Source organism: Homalodisca vitripennis, chromosome 1, assembly GCF_021130785.1.
Source record: "Homalodisca vitripennis isolate AUS2020 chromosome 1, UT_GWSS_2.1, whole genome shotgun sequence".
Lineage (NCBI taxonomy): Eukaryota > Metazoa > Arthropoda > Insecta > Hemiptera > Cicadellidae > Homalodisca > Homalodisca vitripennis.
Window position 1 is genome coordinate 150,934,165 of NC_060207.1, and position 23,112 is coordinate 150,957,276.

Here is a 23,112-nt window from a genome sequence, read left to right on the forward strand (position 1 = left end):
CCGAACTGCAAAGTACAACTGTATTATCTACATGAACTTGAGGGCCAATCAATAAATTGTATCCCGTCTTCGACCTCTTGTAGAGTACGTTACTAAGATATCTCCTTACAATTAATACGTGTTGTGGAGGAGACCGTGTTGTTGCCAAAGGAAGTTTACATTTTCGTACTAAGTATTATTGTGCACCTCAAGCAAAGCCAATTTTATGATTTCTCTGAGAGGTAAACCAACTTTTGGGTAACTCTGGATAGTTGGTTCCTCGAATAAAGAGTTCTTGACTTAATTAAGCAGACCAAAAAATCTTTTTGTTGGCCTCTTAACTTGCCATCACAGTCTCATTAATATTGAACAGTGGGGAAGTAGTAAAACATTGCGTAACGTTCGGACACAAGGTTAGTTTGGATTTGAATTGACAAACAGGATATTTGCACCTCTATTGTCTCAGCACCTACAGATATTTATAAAGTATATTTAAAGAAGTCGACTCCTTATTTTTATAGTTTTAAAACACACTTACCAGATAATCCCAGTATAAATACAAAATCTTTTTTTACATCCATGTGATAGGAATAGAACAAAAGCAGTGTAAGATGGAACAATCAAAGCGAAAGTTATCACTTTGTTGTAATTATCATATAATTGTATGTTATTTGAATTTGGTAAACTTTCGAATAATAGTAAAAATGTAATATGTATGTTTTCAGTACATAACATAACAGGGTACGTTTTCTTTTTTTATAATAAATTGTAAATAAGTAATATATTTAATAAAAATGTATTTCTGTAATAAGTTTTTTTATGTTTCTTTGTACTAAATTTTTACTCATCTTTTATAATTTGTATTAATTAAAATAAAGTTTAGAGGATTTTGGCTTTTATTCCACGTAGTATTTATAACAATGTCCTTCTATTACGCCACTGAAAAATAGACAAAATACACCCAAATTTCATTATGATAAAGAATCAATAAATCATAACATTTTATTTTACATTTTAAGATTGACATGTAATTACAATAGCAATAATGTTAAAAATGCATACACCTACCAATAACAGTGAGATTGATCTTGGAATTTCTGGTAGGTGAGTTACGAAAGTCAACTCTACATCTGTAAAGTCCCTCGTCTTCCAAGTGAAGCTCGTCAACCAACAACTGAGCTGGCTTCGTAGCTGTCCGGAAATATGCACGTTTTCCAAACGCATTTTCTGAAGACCATAGTTTCGCTTGGCCAAAACTACGACCCCTCACGTCAAAACTGCAACATTAAAAAAATGCACATGCTGGAATAAGTAGTTTTGAGTTTTAACATGTTTTGAATTAAACGTATCTAATTATGTTGCCTAGAAATTATGTAGTAAACTATCGTTGAACTAATCACAGTCAACTACGAGTAAATTAAAACCTTACGTACAATAAATATATTCTCTGGTTTTATAGAATTCAATACACACAAAAAAATGCGTCAAATGTAAGAGAAATACAGTTTTGCTTTTAGTATATGCCAACACAAAAGTGAATACGTTAAAACAGATGCGTGTTGTTACAATTAATCTGGTTATCCATATGAACTTATCTTGTAAAATAATTATAAACAGAATATAGTAGTTCGTTAATGGTTTTTAGATCAGTCCTGTTTATAAAAATATAGTAAACAGTTAATATGTTAAAGCGAATCCTTGCAGTGTTTAAAAATATTCAAATTTAGCTACAAAATTTCAAATCAACCATTATTGGAGCTTTGCATATTTAAATGACATTAAATAATGTATAATTAAATGTGTACGAATCAGTTGCTAGTATAGACTTATAGAATAATTACAGTTAGGCGGCTTTTACTTGTTAAATCCCAGTTTCATATGAAATAGAAATAGATGTCCACAAATACTACTGCTTGAAACGGAACAGTGTACGGACAAATATATTATTTTATTATCCAACTGCACCTATACATCAGGTTCTATTATATTATTCATTGAGGATTGTTCTGAGGTATATAACAATTATCTATTTTCAGTAATGCTTAAAATTTTTACTTAACTATATTGTGACATTCTGAATCTCTCACTCAGTAATTATTATTACGTTTACATGAACTTCCACAAAAATAAATACTTCCAACGCAATGAGTAATGCATTTTGTTATGATTTAATCCAATTGATCATTACTCGTAAGCACGCTGTATTACTTCCCTAACAACTGTAATTTGCTAAACCATCGTTTGCTGACTTTTAAAATGGTTTAAGACTAAATAAGTTCTTTTAATAGTACTTAAGAAAGAAGCATATTTTCCTAAAAAAAATCCACCAGGAGAGTTTAAGAAGCATTTCATACAGAGAGGAACAAATCAGCTGATCGTTAATATCACTTGGTTAAATAACGGGCTGTAAGGATAATTATACATAGTCATATGTAAATTAACAGAAGGTTCAGATGTACTTTACCTGTATATCGGTTCACCGCCAGACTCTTTGAACCATAGAACCATGTAGACTGCGTCGTTTTCCCCTTTGGTGGATATATCGCATGGTAGCAACACTTTCTTCATCAGAACTCCTTCCACATCCGAAATGGGAACTGAAACATACGGAAACAACATTAGTGACATTCTTCAGCAACTTTATTCTGATACGTCACATCCTCCCTGGTTTACGTGCATTCCAAATCATCATTTCTAGGGAATTATAGAAAAACAGGAGCGGAAGAATTTACATACAAAATTGTAGCTTGTACTTAAATATGGTAATCAGTTTAAAATCCGGTAGGTAGAAGAATATACTTTGAATTAACACAATATTAATTACTATGTCAATATTTATTTTGACTAATATTGTTTTCTTTTGCTTTCTTTTGCTGCCAAATTTTGAAGTAAATAACAGCAAGTAATGAACCATAGTAAAATCAAGTAAGAACCATTGGAAATTTGGACAAAAACAACTATCATCCACAAATATACCCAACATATGCAATGTTATATGTGGCAAAGTCAGTTTTTCAACGTTTCTTCTGCCCCCTTAGTTTAGAAAAATTTGTATCTCAATATATTATAATTGTTATCATTTTAATTATATTTAATAAGTAATACTGATATATTTTTATTGATGGTTAATTATATTAGGATAAAATTTCATGAAATAATTAAATAACTAAGCATAATGATTTCAGCAACCATTGAGCCATAGTCATGATTATGTATGTTTGATAAAATTACAATCTTTGCCTGAGAATGTTTGCAGTACATTATAAGTAGTATCTGTAAATTAGGCCTCAGAGAAAAGAAAATAATGACTGTATTAACTCTTTGAGTTTCGCAGGGAATTCCTTAGAGGTTTTAATAACCCTACAAGCGAAAGATTCCTGAATATTTTATGAAACTTCTAACCATTATTAACGTTTAAACATCACTTTTCTCGTTAAAACTTGTGAACTTGGAGTTATTATGTTCATTTAAGTTAGTCAGTAGGTACAATATCATGTTGAATAAAATTGTATAAATACACTAGATGACTCGTAGTGAGCTGAATGGACGAATTACAATAGTAAAGCTAGTACCCAACCCAAGATAGCACAGAATAGAACCATAAAGGGCACTATTTAATTCAATCAGTACGGGTAATTTGCATCATTACACACATGGTTGACCATGGGTAATTGAAAATGTCAACTTTCCATAAATTCTTTTTTATTAATTGTTTGATATATCGCATTAAATCAGTTTAATTTTAGTATATATGGAATTAATGTGTTTGAAATTATATAGGGTGATTGTTTATTATTTTATATGTACCAAAACCAAAGAACATAAGTGTTTTCGTCAAACTTTCTCGATTTTCATTGTGATACAATAATATAGTCTAAAACAACAACATGAGAGGTGCATCACTCAGTAAATCGTGTAATTGTAAGAACACGTTATTGCTGTTAGTTAATGATCAAACAGAAAAATAATAGAGCATATAGTACCTTCAATGAGGGAAATATTATCTCGGTGGTACAAACTTTTAAAATGGATCATATCTCGCATCTGTCTGAAAGTACAGATACTTCCAACTGTCATGGAGGTAGCACAATGTCATTTGAAAAACGCTCGTATAGGAAATTCAGGAGACTGCTCTACTTCAGGTCTTAACCGAGTTGGAATTAAACTTATCCAAACATTACAGGCATCATGTTGAAGAGTGTTGGCATGAAAAGTTGAATGTCTTCTAGCATGACAGAAATTAACCATTTTCATATTATGACATGCCTATACTAGTATGCCCATTCTTTAACTCTTTTTAAAGAAACAATCTCGTTTCTCGCACAGTTTTAATATCCGTGCCTGATTATTGTTTATAAATTTAATATTTTAAGCCTAGTAAACATATTGTACAGTAAGTCCTTTCGTATCTCCATCCTTTGAAGTAGGGAGGCAAAACTTTATGAAAATCCTCCTTTGACCCATCAATATTTAAACACATGACTGTTTTGATCATGATTTCTTACTTAGGAATTATTTGGAGGCACAATTTAAAGAATGTTGTCTACAATTTCAGCACTTGTTAATCTGTTGAAAAACATAAAAAAGTGATAATACTAAATTTTCCATCATTCGCTTTTGGAACAACTTATAGGACCTGTTTAATACAAACTTCGATTATTCATGTTATAGAGACAGAACTTGATTCCCAGAGGAGTGAAAAATAAGATAATTTAAGATAATTTGTTAAATACATTGATCATAATTACTTATTAGGTTTATGTGGCTTGTATCGTTATTACAAGGTATGCACACCATGTGTCATAACAGGATTTGCTAAGGTTGTATGCAGATCTATATTTAAAATATATAGATCATTTCTTTTTCTCGATGTTTTGCGGACGAATAGATAGACAGAGTCATACAAAAAAAGAAGTTGACATACATAAAAATGACACATCATAGAACTCAATGTTGTAGAAGTGAAGTTTCATAAGCTATATATGAAATATTTTTCGACATACCTTCCCACATGATATATTCAAATATTCTTTATTAAATTCGGTAAGTACCGATTTTAAAATAATAAAAGTCTACACACTTAATCACTATAAAATGATGTTGCATGAGTTGGTATAGTTAGACTACATGTGTCGCACGTATGAAGTATTTATTATGGGTCCACTCAATTTATTTAAAAATGTATTAAATCTGCTATTTATAGTTGCGATCATAGTTACCATTAAGATAAATGTTAGAATATGCACTACTGTTCAGCCCAATCCCAATGCTTTATAATCAACAAACCCACTTTTCCTCATTTAGAAATGAAGCATAATGTACAATGCATAATGTACAAGTCCATAGGTCAGTTATTTCCGAGATATCGTGTGGACATACAAGGAATATAGATAAACAGACATAAATGCAATTTTTTAGACCCACAGGTTTCGCTAATCTCAGCCAATGTGTATAAAAAACTGAGGTGATTCCGTTTAAAATGCATCAAAACAATTACAATCATAACTTTTTAACGTCGCTGTGCAGAGCCTTCATTAAGCAGGTTTAACATAGAAGGTAAACTTATATGATAGCCCTATATGAATTTTGTAGGCATATATAAAATATATGTCTACATTCCACGAAATTTGTATAAAAATTACTACTGTAAAATATAAGTTTTGTTTATGTTGTAGAGAATGTTATATTACATTAATACTCAATATCGAAAATACTGGTTGAATATTGAGTACAGACTCTGTGCTATAAAAAAGCATGAAAGTATACACGCAATGTATACAAAAGTGTTTGTTTATCAGAAATAATGTACCCTCCTGGAGTATTAACTGTTTTAGATATATATATATATAGGTGCAAATAATTTACCGGATTTTGAACAAATAGTGTACTGTTGGAAATATATAATAATCTAGAATAGTAATCACACTTATAAATATATTTGTATCCCTGACTTTAACTCCTTATTGGACTTTTAATACTTTTATGTGTGTAATCTATTGGTAAAAATATTGGATAAAGCTCAATTGAGATCAGTAAGGCTGGAGACCGTTATCGAGGTGGTTTGCTTCTGACATCTTCAATAGAGAGAATTTGCATTCCTGACATTGAGTATTCAAACGGTTCGCATTCCAAGTCTCTCAAGTTTTAAAGATCTTTATTATACGGAAGAAACATTTTGAATTACATTCGATAACTTTTATTTTACAGTAGTATAAAATATAAAAAATCCTTCGCGTATTGATGGATTTTATTTATTATTTTTTTATTCACTGTTTGAACACATTTTTATTCGGTTAAATATGTCTCATGTTCCATAGTGACTTGGTGTGCAGACTTTTATTGTTGATACACTGATACGAACCTCAATTTCGTTAAAGGAAACTGAATGTATTATGTGGCCAGAAATATAGAAAAACTTACGTAGACTTTTTTTGTTTTTGTGTCCGCAGGTCATCTCGAGAATAAAGATAGTTATATATTTTAAATTTTACGAGCACCCTCAGCTGAGCCTACTACACCACGAGGTGTGGCTTACTTCTATCTCGTATTTATAGCATCGTTAACCTAAATTATTATTTTTTATGTTTTCATAACGTTGTAATACATTAACACAAAACAATATTTTGAGTTAAATGGGTCTCCAAACATTTATAAGTGACACGGAATTGTATACATAACTTATTGATACTTATTAATACTTGATATTTACATTTTTTAAATAAAAATTATACATTTAAAATTTTCAATGTTATAATTATTATTGCCTAACAAACTGTAAATATCCAATAACTCATCAACCTTCAATGTAACGCCTCTATAGCCGGTAGATTGCAGATTCCACATATTTTTGGAATGTTTCCTTAAATACATTTAATAGAACAAATAACAATAATTGTTATTTATTCATTTAGCCTAGAAAGATATCTCTGATAAACTTTTAAAATATACAGTTATGACCTGTATGATGTGAAATTATAAATCCCTTTAGCTAGTGAATATTTTCGGGATGGTCGTGTGCATTATATTGCTTACAACGGTTCGATTAAAATAATACTCAATTACTTTACTTCGGAATTGTACATAATTTTTATGAGTAGATGTAAGTAAATCAAAGTGTAATCACAGAAGAATATTAAGACGCAAATCGAATAACTAAAAGAGGGAACGCTTCATAAAACTCATCAGAATGTAGGGTTCATAGCTAAAGCTTGTTTTAAACGATTGCTTATTTTAGCCTCTAGTGCTCAGAAAATGAATATCAAGTAAGTTTATGATTGCTTGTCTATCTATAAGTTCCAAGAATCCTAAGTTCGAGGTATAGAATTTCTTTACAAGTATCGTCACAAGATTCAGCGTCTGTCCGCCAACATCTGAATTATTCATAGTCATGCTCCTTACCATTAAATTGAAGTCATATTCTTATGGAGCTTGGAGAAGAAAAATGGTATGTATTTGAAAAATAGGTTTTATTATTTGTCAAGCACTTACAGTAAATCCAACATCTAAGGGTTTTAGATTAAAGGAAAAACATAAACGATAATGCACCATCGCATAATTTTAAAGTCATCATCTGATACTCACATTACACTTTATAACTGGAAGTGTACCATATGAGATACATTTGTCATACGAAATAGTTAAGAAGTTACTTTGTCAAAAAAAACCGAGAATCAAATCAAATCTTTGAACAGTGAAAAATGTAGGGAAAAAATCGTTGATTACTATTATCGACAGAAAAATGCTTCATTCGCTCACTAAACTCGTTTCAATATGCTCGATAATTCATTCTATGCGTCATAAATATTTAAACCAGTGAGCGCTAAGATTAATATAGTGAAATCCACCAATTATTTATGCCAAAAGTGTAAGAATCTAATGATTTTGAATAAAAATGCAATATAATATTTATTAACCTATAATCACAAAATAAACTATGTTTCAATAATAAGAGCACTGAACAAGCAAGAATTTAATTTAATAACACATCCAAGTTTAATTAACACATCGATATGCATCAAGATTAGTTATTATTAGTTATACATGAGAATTGGTTCCATGATTTTTCCAAATTATTACATATAATTGTATTTCAGTTATCGTTTCATTATAATCTACAGATATTGAGCACCTACGTATTTATTATTCCCTGCTAACAGATAGCAAGTTTGGGTGTTTTGCATTTCTTTAGGTTCAATTTACCTTAGTGTTAGGGTTCATCATCAATCACAACCAACACGACCTCAACCCGTCCTTACAACTGCTTGGGTGGTTTTTGTGTTTTTATAACAAAATATTATCTAGATGACAGAAATCCAGCAATGATTTTAAATTGTGTATGAGATATTTCTCCCTTTTTATCACGTTTAATGAAAAGGTACATCAATATCATTGAAGAATCGAGTTAATTATTAAGTTTATTGATCAGAATTTTAGTAAAATTACAAATATAAGTGTCAAGAATTACGAAACTAATGACAGATTCCAGGTAAACACACAAATTCAATTATTTTTTCTTTTTAACAGTTGTTACTTCTATTACATCTGGAAATTATCACAAACTGAATTAATATTTTGGAACAATTTTGGAGCAAATAATGTTATAATAAATTTGAACTACATCATTAATTATCCTTTAAATTTTTATATAAATATAATGTGAATACGAAACCATTTAAGCTTATATTGTACAATTTGACAAACAATTAACTTGAACATTAAACCTTAGGATGACTGGAACCTTTTTAATCAATGTTTCCTTATATTCTCCATTTATTTACGTAGCAAAGTAGAAGTTACTTAATGAGCTATTAATTCAGTTTTTAAAATAGCTTGGTTGAATGTGGTAATTAAGAAAATATGGAATATTTAATAGTTGTACTCCTTATAAATACATTTAGTTTATATAATGCCGTTTTGAATGAATGTGTAATAAGGTTATAACATATATTATATCATTGCACTTTTCGTAATCGAGGTGGAATAGTTACGGTTCGATAATGTAACTTAGGGGATTGAAATTCTCTAAATTGAATGTGTCCGGAAAAGCTTCCAATTGCTACCCTGTCACGAGAAAACTCATTCTATAACTGCCCTCGGCCTCATTCAATTAGACACTCGAGAGTTACCTCAAATTCAACAATGAATTTAGCTCAATTTCTACTCCAATCTTTGTTAAACTTACAATAAAAAGTGTAATAAAAATGTAACAGACCAAACTACCCCAATCCTTATATCAACATCATGTCTGTAGTTTTCTAAGTCTATCTTAGGTACGATTTATGTGTTCAATATATTTGTTATATATTTCTCCTGATAGAAGAAAGGTCCTTAATGGAATTTTAAATTAATTTGTGACATATTTATCAAACTTTTGTTTTTAAGGACAAAAAATAGTTTAAATTGGAATGGTGGTAATTAAATACTATATTATTTGATAACATATCACGTTACACAGAAAGTAAATAATTCATGTCGTTTATCTCGTTGTTAACCGTAAGTAATTGAAGCGTACCATAAAGCTATGTTAACATAATAATTTTAAAATGTACATCATAAATACCTTCGTATATTAAAAAGGAGAAATTATACGTATGGAAGGAAAACAAAATTATAAATGTCATTAACTATTGTTAAAAATTATAAAGAGTGTTTCAAAAAGGTATTAAAATAACAAACAGATAAAACAAACAGATATAATTGGTATCTTATTATATTGCCTCTAACCGGAAGCAAGAAAAACTGCTGTAATGATCAAACATTACCATATTTATAAATAAATAAATATATATATATATATATATATAATTTCAATAAACATTGAATCACAAAAAGTCTATATATATATATATATATATATATATATATATATATATATACAAAAATTATACTACACCAAGAAAACTTGCGAGCATGTATAGCATGTATGATTATATAATATGATAAGGTAATTCAATTTTGAAATACAGGATAAGTTATAACATTATCGCAATAGTTTTATACAAAAAATATAAAAATTAAATTTACAGGCTCAAAACAACAGTAAATAAATTACTGCTTGTTCACCTACCATTGATGTTGTTATACAACTACGTATTCCAATATGTTGAAAATAAACCTATAAACAAAATTAATATTTTCTTGGTCTGTTATCTGCGTGATGATTAATCAAGTTTTAAATAAAATAAAATAATTAATATCAAATTCAAATTTTTTCAAATTTAAAATAAATGTTAAAACTAAATTTGGGAAGTTTAAAATATTTTTGCACAAAGGATTGTGTATAAATTGGAAGGGTATAAAGCATAATTTTTAGCTATTAAATAAAAACGAACATTTCAGATATAAACAATTATTCATTGAAGAGCTCCTTACTTTCGTTATAAGAGTATAATTTTGCCATTATGTGATTATTTTTATGTATAATACAAGCCATTATAATGTATTATTTCTTATTGCAATTTATTAAGTATCGGAAATTATTTTGGTAAGACCTTCTAAATGTGCTCTTTCACAATTCGTAGAATTAATAATCTTTTAAGATAATGTTCGCGCTATGGCAAAGAATGGAATTATATTTTAGGAAGTAACAAATACAAATATTGACGTAAAACCTTTACACGAATTATGAGTATTTTCCATTTATTATAACTCAGACATGCTGTATGTTCCAGGAAATTGGCATAAAGTATCAATTCCCTTTACCTCAAGTAATCTCAATAATTACTTTTCTCTTCCAATTTTCCATCGAACTATCTCAACTTACAGCAATACGGTGCCCCCTCCCGTCACAGTACAATTGTACATATCTAAACATCTCAGTAATTAGATTTTCCGAGCTCAAACCTTATTTGTTAGAAGAACTAACGTTAAAATAAACGCAATCATGTATAACTGACATATGTATAAGAAGATGTAAATGAAATGAAATGAAAAATGTCTTTATTAGAGGCGAAGTTAGGACTATAAAGTCCTCTCTACCACTTAACCTCGTAAAACATTAAACTAACATACATATACATATATAACTAAAAATAATTATATTTATTTACCTTATACGTTAAAAGAATCTTAGCTTTAAAATAAAAAAAATCATATATAATTAATGTAACTTTATAAATATTTACAATACTATAATAAGACATACACGCATTCATTCAACTTGCATTCAGTTGCCCTAAGTACCATATCCCAAAGCCGCTAACCGCTATACCCCCTGACCCCCAGCATCAAGGCCCTGACCTCCGCCCCAAAGCGAGCGCGCTTATCAATGGCTCTGATGTTTATAGGTAAGGCATTCCACAATCAACTGGCAGAAACTGTAAACGACTTACTAAAGGTAGTTGTTCGATGAATTGGTATAGATAATAAGGATGTACCCCTCCTTGTACTTCGTTCACTTATTTCAGACATAAATTGAAAGTTGTTTGAAAGATAACTGGGACAATTACGTACATACACATACGTACATTATACGTATATTTTGTATCACATAATCTTTTTAACATAAAAGTTTTCACTGGTTCTTAGGTCTTAGCAATATTTTTTTAGGTTTTAAATCATAAAATGCAATGTTAAGGTCATCAATTATAAATCCTACCTAAGGCAGCAATGACTCCTTTGCACATCCAATCCCGTTTATTATATGGCCATATTTCATGCAATACAAGTAGGAAACAATAGATTTAAACACTTACAGTTAAAATAAAATGTTTTATATTATTATATTGCAAAACTAAATATAGTTTATTAAAATATATTAGCAATATAAAACGTATACTGTGACTACCAATCACGTGAGCAATGTCTGCCGCTACGTGTGTTATTATTGTTGAATTCTACTGAATCATTCAATTTATTTATTGACGGTTTTAAATAATGAAAATTATATTACAAGAATTCAAAAGAGGTATTTACAGTAGTGCGAATCTTTTTCAGAATCTACAGATTAATTTTAGGACTAAAATATATATTGTCAGTAATAAATTCCTACGGTAAATATTTTGTGTCATACTAAGCTTTGTGTGTCCAATAAATTACTAAGTGATTATATTTATATTCACAGATTGTTACAGGTAATAACTAACTCAAACTATGAAAAATATGTTGATTTTTTTAATACTACATTTTTGGCTAACACATTTCTACTACGAGTAATACAAGAAACTTTTTGGTAATAGAACAATAAGACATATAGGAGTCCTTCGGCTTCGTTTTGATTAACAGAGAGGATCAATGTTACACGTAAATCATAACTTTATTAAAATGTTTACTAAAAATAAGAGTTATTCTAGATCATGATATATTTATTATGTTGAAATGTTCTTTTTTAAACGTTTAGGCAAACGTCTTTCTAATGCCATCGAAAAGCCTAATACATACAAATAGTAAGACTGTTTAGAATATCGGTTGTTGTGAATTTTAATTATTGTAATTACACATTTTCCGTTTAGCTTAGAGATTCATATTCAGAACTACATCGAACTACAGAAGGAGACGTATGGTTACACACAAAAGCACCTCAAACAACCACAAGCGTAAATTTTTGTAAAATATTAATCATCCTAGGTTAAATCTTTGTTATTCCATGATTGTCAAATATTCAGAAATCCAATTCCAAAACCTAATATTATAGTTAGGATATAAGTTAGAATAGAAAACAAAGCTAGGGTGTAGATTTGAAAGTGTAAATTTCATGTTATCACTCAACTTCGACAACATACATTTTTCCATTATTACTTAATTTGACTGTTCCTTGTTAAAATGAAATGATAAAATCAAATAAACATGGATAACTACAGTCGATGCTCTTATAATAGCTACTGAATTACAATTTCTCATGCTTAACAAGAACGATGGGCAGTTAAAATTATATTATAAAAGCAATGGAAAGTTAGTGTTACATTGATAATAACTGTTCCAGATAATGTTATGTGAACATATTTAATGCAATAACTTGGGTTTAACTACTTCCTGTACCAAACCATTGGCACACCCCACAGAAAAAATCTTAATATTGGCGTCTTAAATAATTTAAGAAGAATTATGTTTATATTTAGTTTAAAACAAATTTAAATAAATTATCATTGGAAAATATTTAAAGTTTAATAATCACCGAAATTGAATAAATATGCAGGACGTGGATTCAAACAAACTGAATAGTAAACATTGTGTTTCCCAGAAGAGGTATTTTCAGTAGCAAACAACCCGCCCGAAAGTGCATTAGAGCTCTTTGAAGCTGCACAACTTCCTGCCATATGCAGAGATGGCCGACTAGTCAAAGAGAATGAGTACTTGTTTTATACAAACGTCCACAATATTACCGGTCATTCGATAAGATGTTTTGTTCCTTTCGGTACGGAAACGTTATATCAAAGTACTATATCCTGTTAGAATACATGGATAATTTAGTGTTATCTGCTGTGTTTCATAACAGTTTTAAATAAGTAATTGGATAATACTTGGTTGGAGATTAGATAAATATAATTCCATCCCATTTTAAACCCCTTATATGACGGTATTATAAATATTGTGCTCTAGAATATTTATGAATTAAATTAAAGATCAGTCCATAAACTAAACTATGTTAAATATACTCAAATCCTATCGCCGGTTCATTTTTGTTATTATCAAACCACGGTTTATGATTTTTCTATAATGGGTTGATTACCTTACTCAATGTTTGCGGTTTATTAGTATTCGTTGGACTTGTGCGGTCGGTAAGTACTGAAGTTCGATATTAACAACAATTAGCAACTAGTAATGATGTCAAACAAGCTAGAACTTGCATGTAGGCTAATGACGTTGAGTGGAGGGTATGGTGGAAATAACGAATATATTTATTAAACTAGCAGTTGTCTCAATTTAGTGTTAAAACAAAGACAGCATGGGCATTCTTTAACGACGTTCTAAACATTCATTGTTAATGGCATAAGATGTTAAGCGAAATTGCTAATAACTACTATGTAGATCTTTGCACGTGTACTAGTACTACAATTTCTTGATCAAAATTATATTTTAGACGTCAATTTTGGGGTTGTAAAAATAAAAAAGGGCAATAAAAAATTCCTCAAAGTGTATATTTATGGCCATTGTAATTAAATCCGATTTTAGTATTTTTTAAGCGAAGTTCATTTTTCTTTGTTTTCCCGCCCAAGGTTATATATAAAACTCTACCAGATACTTTGTCACAGCTGCCGCCTCTGGAAATTCCTCTCTAGTTCCTCTGTGAGTTCCGTTTCATTATATTCTATGTAACCCATTCTCGGTAAATTGAATAGTATATACAAATTTCCTATATAGAAATTTCCACCTACCTAAACTTTATCCACAGGAAACATTTATCACTTATAGAATGTAAAGTCCAATTTTTAATCAAAACCATCAGTATAATCTTTCTATTGTGTATTGTAATTTGTGAGGAAAAACGGTTACGCCTCTCTTATTCCGATTAGACCCAACAACAAACTTAATCTTGCCATTCAATGGTGGAACGTTCATACCAATTTTAGTAAAGATGCGTTAAGAATTGCGGTCAATATGATATATATATATATAGGATTTTTACATGTACACAATGCAATAGGTAGTCTAGATGTAAATTTATCTATAAAACTTAATATGATAGTTGATAAAGTAATTAAAGGTTGACTGTATAAGAAATGGGGCTAACCCGAACACTTACTAAAATATGATTAATATGCATTAACTTTATATTTATATACAAGTTAAAACTCAACTGAAATAACCTCGATCATAATGTGTAACTTACAAAGAAAGAACAACAGCATGATTTCAACATTTATACAGAAAAAGACCGAACTGAAACGCCTGAGTTTGTATGTTCTCGTAAACTCCAAGCAGCAATAAAGTTATGGAAAGTTTCTTACTCATTTCGGCAAAACAGAGCTAATGTGGATTTATGGATCTGTAAGCGAGCAACAGGGTAGGCTTGGGTTGCTTGCTTACCGTCTGAATTATTCATAACCTACAGACTTGGCCAACTGAAACTCAAGAGTTCTTTGCTCCTCTTAAGGCAATTGCGATCTGATATATGCATCTCTTGTGGGGAAATATTCTCATCTGACAAGCATTTAACATAGTTATGGGTGATAAATAAAAATTATAATCCACCACATAACCATTTTCATGTAACTATATACCTAGTAGAAACCAAAATTATGTAGCACTAATCCTGGTTATGGCAAAGTTATATATCTTACATAAGATAATGACCTAGTAATTTTTTGCTGTGCCTGGCATTTTCGAAAATTTAAAAATGTTTATAATCATGAGTCCACTGTATCCGACATTATTGTGGGCATAAATACAAAAATAATATGGATAATATTTTAAATATTAAAATACTCCTAACCAATGAGATACCAAAAGCAATATGTTTACTACACAACAAGATTTACTTTTACACATTTAGTGGAAATTTACATTACGGTATTTAAGTTAGTTTTTCTTAAACATTTTGAATTGTTTTCTTGCCACCAAAACAGAAATACTTAACATGTTATGATGCACATAAGAATGCCTTCTAATTCCCCGCTGGAAACCCTCATCGTTACTCAATATGCTAATAGTAGTTTTTTTTTTTCATTATTAAATAAAATGGTTCATTGTTCAAAGTTGAAAGTTTTCGTAAACAAATATTATAGTAATTTCTCTATCTAAATTTCAACGGGAAATACGTCACTGATTTTATATTATATATATTATGTACAGTTTTGAAAGATGAGGCTTATTGAATGGTATTATACGTTATTAAAGTAATGTCTGAAAGTGTAACCAAAGGCTATAAGTAGATAGATAATGCTACACTGGAACTAAATGAAAAGTTTCACCCGTGGCCTAAGGAGAGAATTAAAGAATATCTTATTTCATGCCGCAAGCTTTTGGAAATTGAGTTTAATTGCAGAGTTTACTTGATATGTTTTTTTCTATTTAAAAATAATTTAATCAATAAACCTAAAGGAGCAAAACACAATATTTTTAAATGATTTCGTAATGTTCTCTTGGAACAAAATTATGATAACTTTAATATTAAAAAATTGTTTTGAATGGAGATAACGAAAATATTCAACAAAGATTTTATAGGCGAAAAGCTTAATAGAGTCCACTATTAAGTTATGAGCTAGTTTATATGCTGATGTAAGGGTTATATGTCTACTCACGTGCAATTTGGAGACGAAGTACAGATGTAGCGTGTATCAAAGTCCTACCTGTGGTCTTGTGTGGAGGGTGAGGGGGTGATTAAAAGAGACTATATCAGTCCTGTGATTGCCTTTTTGTGAATATCTATGATCCGCACAAAGCAGGATATGATGTAGGGAATAAATAGAGACAGATACCAGTAATCAGGTACCTTCTACATTGTTTTCTATGTTCAACCATTCTGGGATCTACGATAGTTAATTGTGATTGTAATTTGTATTTTTGCTATTTGGAATCCGTAAAATATATACCAAACGAACTACTAAAATTTATTAATTCGCAGTCCTTGTTAGATTTACTTAATAGGTTACATGAAATCATTCAACGTATAACATAATAACGCAAATAATATAACTTCCAATAATAATATTCCAAATATTTCTCAAATAGTTTAGATGTTTAGATCAGACCATATTATTGAGTGGAACCAGGTTATCCACCATCAAAATTATCCATAGCATAACTGCAATGTTCAAAGATTGGTACATATATTAAAAAACTGAAAATCAAATCATACATGGATTTATTATTATTATAGAGTTTTATTAATAATTATTACTTTATGTATTAAATTCCTTATATGTATTTAATATACACTTTTAAGATTTCTCACAAATATTATATATATATATATATATATATATATATATATAAAGTACAAGATTAAATTCGTTCTTTGCACCAAAATGATGGGTTTAATACGCCTAGTTCATCACTACAAAAATGCCTTGTTTCCGGAAGAGTTTTAATAAGAGTAGAAAAAAAAACTGTATGAAACATGGAATGACTTAGGATACTTAATTATTAAGCTAAGCTGACAAAACCTAAATCACATCCTCCACAAATTCTGGGTGTCTTAGGGATTAGTGTATTTTAATGAAAATCGCTAAGGAAACAAATATTGTTTTTTAAACATTACAGGATTGGTTTAGCGGAAGATGCATGTCCCTCCATGGAAATACACTGAGCGATTGCAAAGCCTAACTATTCAAAAATATCCTATAAAGTAGTTGAGCAGGATATCTCGAGGGGGAATTGAACTAAATACGTACATTTTGTTTTAAACTTAACACAGACGAGTTTAATGGTGATGACTGTCTCTCCATAGAAATGCCTGTTCGCCAGCGATATATGGAACACGTACCATACATTATACACGTACTCCTGAGTTTAAAAGAGAAAAGAGGGCATTATGCTTATACATAATATGTAAGTTTCTATATCAGAGAAAAATGTAATAATATATTTCATGTATATTCGTTATTTACATTTCATTAAATTCAAGTTTGCTTTACAATACCTAATGGTAACGTTTCTATCGGATACACCACTTTTATAATAATTTTTAGCTATTGGTAAAATTGTATTACTAACTGATTAGGTAATGCAGGGTGCTAAAAAACGAGTTCTAGAAGGTAAGTTTGTGTTTAAATCAAAGTATTAACTTTACATTGAACTGAAGGTGTAGGTAGCATTTTAAAAATGCATAGAATCCATTGAGCGGTGAGATGGGACTGAGAGGTAAAAACCCAATTACAGAGATGTCGAGTCTCTCACGAGCTGAGAGTGGGAAGAGGTCGATGAGTGGTTCTTTAAGTGGGGATGGGGTGGCGTTGACACCTCAGATGGAAAACTGGGTGAAGAGGGCAAGGAAATTGTTGTAATTTAGTCAAGCAATATCGACTTTATGACAAACCATTTGGGTGCACCTGTTTACCGCCCGTTCGCTCTTCAATGGTATACAGGTATATATGGCTTAAGTGGATTGTATTATATATAATACCTGAATTCGTTTAAAATCATAAATTCAATGTATGTTATTTACCTATAAATAAATAAAAATGTAACTTTGCTTGTATTTAACTCTGCAATGATTTCCAATAACCATTATTTGTGTTAGGCTTCTGTAAACCATTAAACTATTACACTTATATTGCTTTTTTTTATTAAAATATTCGCTTTTCGGCCTGACACATGAAAATTTTAATGCAATATTTAAATCTATGTATAGATAATATATATTTGTGTACCTTATCTGAAACTTCCACTTTGTATTATAGCTACACGGTAAGCCTACTATGATTAAACAATTAATATACAACATAGCCTACCAGAGTATAAACTTTTTGTCGCGGAGTGGTCAATCTCTTAATTAGATCTGACAATTAAGGGAACCGTTAGATAATAATGACATGTATACTAATAAATTTGAACACCTTAGCCCCAATTTAATTCCTAACTTGATGACGTTAGAATTACAGACACGATATTTTGAAGTCAATTTTGATATGCGAATATCTTTAATTGATGAAAGGTCAGCTCAGTTGCCTCCAAATTAGCCTCCAACAACCCAGTCCCTCACTGGCCACGGCAACTTCTGAGCGTACCTGTTTAAGATGGGTAAGTTTGAAAGCTCAAAGTGCCCTTATGTTATAACGTCGCCAACCACACGTTATTCTTCTGTAGACGGTGGGAAAACGAAAGAAGGGGAATTCGAGATTGCCATATGCTAAGTCTCAACGGACACAATTATTCGGAAAATGGTCTCTGCCAGACAGAATTGAAATAGAGTCTCTGCCTAAATGAAGGGACTGCTGTTGATTGCCGGTGTGGTGTTTGGTGGTTGCGAGTCCTACTCACCAGCGGAATAAGCGGACGGTGCTTTATCATTTTACCCATTGTAAAAAATCAAATAAAGGTTCTTGATTGGTTATTACTGGTAACGATTATATCAAAAATATTATTTGACTGAGTTAATTTTGGATATAACAACGCAAAGTCCTCTATTAAATTCTGAAGCAGAGGAACATTGCGGAAATAACTTCAAATTTTCATTCAATCATCTACGAACGAAATCCATTTTCAATGCATGGTTTTTAAATTTGTTTGTATACAAATTGTACCTGATGATTTTCCTCGGCAATTGATTTAGACAGATTGATTAATAATAATAATATATTTCCAGTCAAATAAACAGTGTAATGCACTGCTTCCTGAACGCTTACTGCTAAGAAATGAAGTAGAAATATTCAGAATATAGATTATGATTGTCTGGTCATGTATTCATTAACAGCCAAATAAACTCACCGAGTTTGTTCTCATATTTGACTCAACATCAAAGTCAGTAGACGACAAATAGCGCCCCCTTGAGCCCTCAAGTAGCGCACTTGCTTCTCCATGTGGCAGGAAGTTGTCTATACAATCCTCGCTTCAAAGGGCCCTAATGCACTTTCCGGCCTGTTTGTTTGCGACCGAAATACTTCTTCTGTGAAACAAAATGTTAACCTCTCTTCCTAATTTTTAGGATGCTTCCGTGACTCTTGTACGTAATAGGGTTTAAAATGAACTTTTAAATTGACACTCACTTTAGTTAATAAAACTGAAATACTGATAATTGTTTATCACAAATATGCATAAATCGATAATTATCAGTATCATTATTCCTCCCATTAATTCTACTTCAACTAAAATTTGTTTCTACTGCTCAAAATATAAATTTCACGTCTACATTTCTTAACTTAAATGTGTATTAAATGTAATTAATAAGTTATTACTCTATCATATTATAGAATATTACTATTATTTATTAATAACAACTACCTGTAGTATTCAACGTTTGCTGAAACACATGTTGTCTAACATGAATGATGCATTAAATGTATTTTTACCATAATCTTCCAATATCTTCTTTATAATACCGAAAATAAAAGTTTTTATCATTTAGATGGTATAAGTGTGTATAATGTATTGCAATAAACATTACAGACCTTGTGATTTATTAGGAAGTACAACTAGTTTTGTATCATTTTTGTCATTAAAAACAGAGGAGTGAACCTGAAATTGGAGCTGTCTGCGGATCTCTATGTACACACTTATAAGTATATCTTTGTTAATATACTTTTTTCTTAAGACATTTATATTTTGTATTTTGTCCTTACAACAGCTGAGTATAGCAATGTTCATCTATCAATACAACACACCTAATTCAAATAATACAAGTATTTATCATGTCAAGTAGTAGCTTCATCATAATGATGGCAAGTGAAGTACAAAAACTTACCATATTTTTGGAAATGAGTAACAAATATCACATATTTTGTAATTAAATGACAAGTTTATTTTATAAAAGGAGCCATTCCATATATACTGGAGTAATTCATTAAGTACTTTATTTATAAATCATTAGTTCCTCTTCGGAATTCAGGAGGAAAATTAATATTTTAATGTGCTGACAGAATATTGCAATATGCAAAATTTCTATTTTCAACTTCTTTTTAAAATGCTTGTTTTCAAATTTAATAATTTAAATTATTATTCATATGTACCCCTCCTGGGTTTAATAACGAAAATATGACACCAGTAACCCATTGCATTTTCTCTGGTGTATTAAACCACAAATGAAGCAGACACAAGGCAGCTGGAGTATCCCGCCCCATAACCCACCCGCTCCCTCTGTACCCTATTAACCACCCTTGCCTTCTACTAATGTACTTAGCGTGAATAAGTTATATCGTGTCATGCTTTGAGACTCACCAGCTTTCATCTACGAACCAAAACAAACCATTAATGCAAGTAGTGAGAGATAACAATGTGTTAAGTATTTAATGACGGGTAATTTAGTTACATATTCATGTCTCAACATTGCTATTCTATTATTGTTCCTGTGAGAAGACTATTGGCTAGCCGGCCATAAGATTAGTATAGATAATTCAAAGGATATTGACATATAAATTGCATTCCCCACTGGATTTATTAGGACCAACCAGGAATTACTTTTTATAGCTTTCAGTCTCTAAAACAGGTCAAAGCTTTGTAAACACAATCAGGTCTGTGCTTTTGGAAATAGTTCCAACATGTGCTTCTGCTATGTTGCTTTCGGACTCTGGAGACTTCCAGCCATCAGGGGATTATGGCCTCTGGCATAGAAGAGTCTAGAAGCTTTTTTAAAACCTCCAGCTAAATGGACCCTTGGGGTAGTGGCAGCTTCTTGTACCAACAGATTTTGTTCTATGAGTCCATCCGCTTTTTAGGTACTTAAGTTTAGAAACTATGGAATGTGATAGGTACTTGAATCTTCTAAATTTTTAGGGTTTAAAAATCTATATAACGTGAGTTCTCGGTCACTCAGAGCTACTGACCGTTGGGAACTCCCAGGCCTGTAAAACTACTTTTCACTGAAATTTTCCCTGGATAAATCCATCTTAAGTGATGTATGCTAGGATTTACCGTCATGTCTGAACTGCTGGATTTTCGACATTTTGACGTTCTAGCAACAGTGAAATATTTTGGACTGCAGGAATATAATGTTTTGACTTGAAGACCTGACATTATCTCTTTTTGTGTATCTGTCTTACCTAATGTTAATATTTTGGAAATACCACCATAGTTATTTATCAATACTAATATACTTTAGATTGGTTGAATCACAGTTACGTTACTTTATTCATATTTAGGGCTTGGTAATTCAGTACTTAATAAAGCATGGCAGGTAAAAATTTTCATATAGTTGTTATTGTAGTTTGATTGATTAATTCATCGTATTTTTTATACATAATTCCTGTCTTATTTTTCTTCGAATTACGTTTTTAATGAGATCAACCCATTTGATTCCCCATTAAACATATTACACTTCTTAGTAATCTTTGCACATTTCGTTTCTGAACTGATTCCCAGATTTTATACGAATCGTAATGAATACAATTCACTTAATTTCACATAATTATAGATCTAAATAATTTCATTGAAATTCAAAAGAATTTTACATAAATTTTAAACACACGCGTATTAAATTAGAGGAAAGTTATTCAGGTTAAACAGGAAGTATATCGCTCCAAAGTAAATCACTGACCCCAGTGCTGGATGTAAATATTTGGTATTAAAATGAGGTTCCCGCTAACGCTTCTCTAATCATAAATTCTTCCTACAAGCTTCCAAGCCTACAGAGAGGATTTTTAAGCTTAGGAAATTAATTATAACATTTATATTCTATAACATTAATATAACACTAGAAGATTATCTATTTGGAAAGTAGGGTTCATGTTTTACGTAATTTATAACTTCCAATGTTAAGGATGTTCCATAACCGAGAATGTTAACGATATTATTAAAAAAACCAAATTCTTAAGACACCTCTGTTCGATTTGCGACTTCACTAGGTCTTCATAAGGTAATCGGAATGATTGAAATAATATAGTTTAAAATAAATTTGAGAGATTCGGAAGTGCATTGTAATTTTCGAATGTACCTTGTAGTGCCTCTGTTGGTAACTTAGTTTCTTAGCATTGCGGCCCGAGATAAATGAAAATGCACGTTATGAATTCTTATTGATATCACACATTCCTCTGGTAGTAGTATTTATTCCGATTTTTTAAGCTGCAAGATTTTATATATTTATTCATTTGTAGCTTGAGACGTAAGGGATAGGATACATAAAGGGAAAGGAAATAAGAGGAATTTGTTGTAGGAAACTAAAATTCTGAATATTATAACAGAAAATCATATACATATAGTAATGCAAATAAGAAATGTTTAAATATGTATCAAACTCCCTTCGTAAGTCATCCACCATAAAATCACTGACCTATAAACCATGAAATATCAGTGTTTGAAGTATAAAAAAAGGTTTGTCTGTTAAGCGAGAACTATTAGTACTGCACTTAGTAAAACGCATAAATAACAACTCAATGTATGTTTTAATACATTTTTAACAGAAGTTTATTTGGCCACTTATAACAGCAAATCGGAAAAAGAAATATGAATGCCCCCGTTGTGTATTGAGTGAAGCACATGAGTAAATATATGCTTGACGTATTATACGTGTTGTACGTAAGCGTGAGAAACATTTACAGTTTGAATATTTGATCAAGAGTTATATCGATTATCCTGTAGTGACAATCTCTCGTTTTACGATATTTA

General features: G+C 30.5%; 1 protein-coding gene across 1 annotated transcript in view; it reads right to left on the minus strand.

The window, feature by feature from the left end:
- Positions 1–23,112, minus strand: part of LOC124373942 (hemicentin-2-like) — a 508,219-nt gene that overhangs the window by 12,547 nt on the left and 472,560 nt on the right. Inside the window, 2 exon segments of the mRNA XM_046832254.1 lie at positions 1,048–1,256; positions 2,444–2,576. Of these exon segments, the coding sequence (XP_046688210.1) occupies positions 1,048–1,256; positions 2,444–2,576 (342 nt within the window).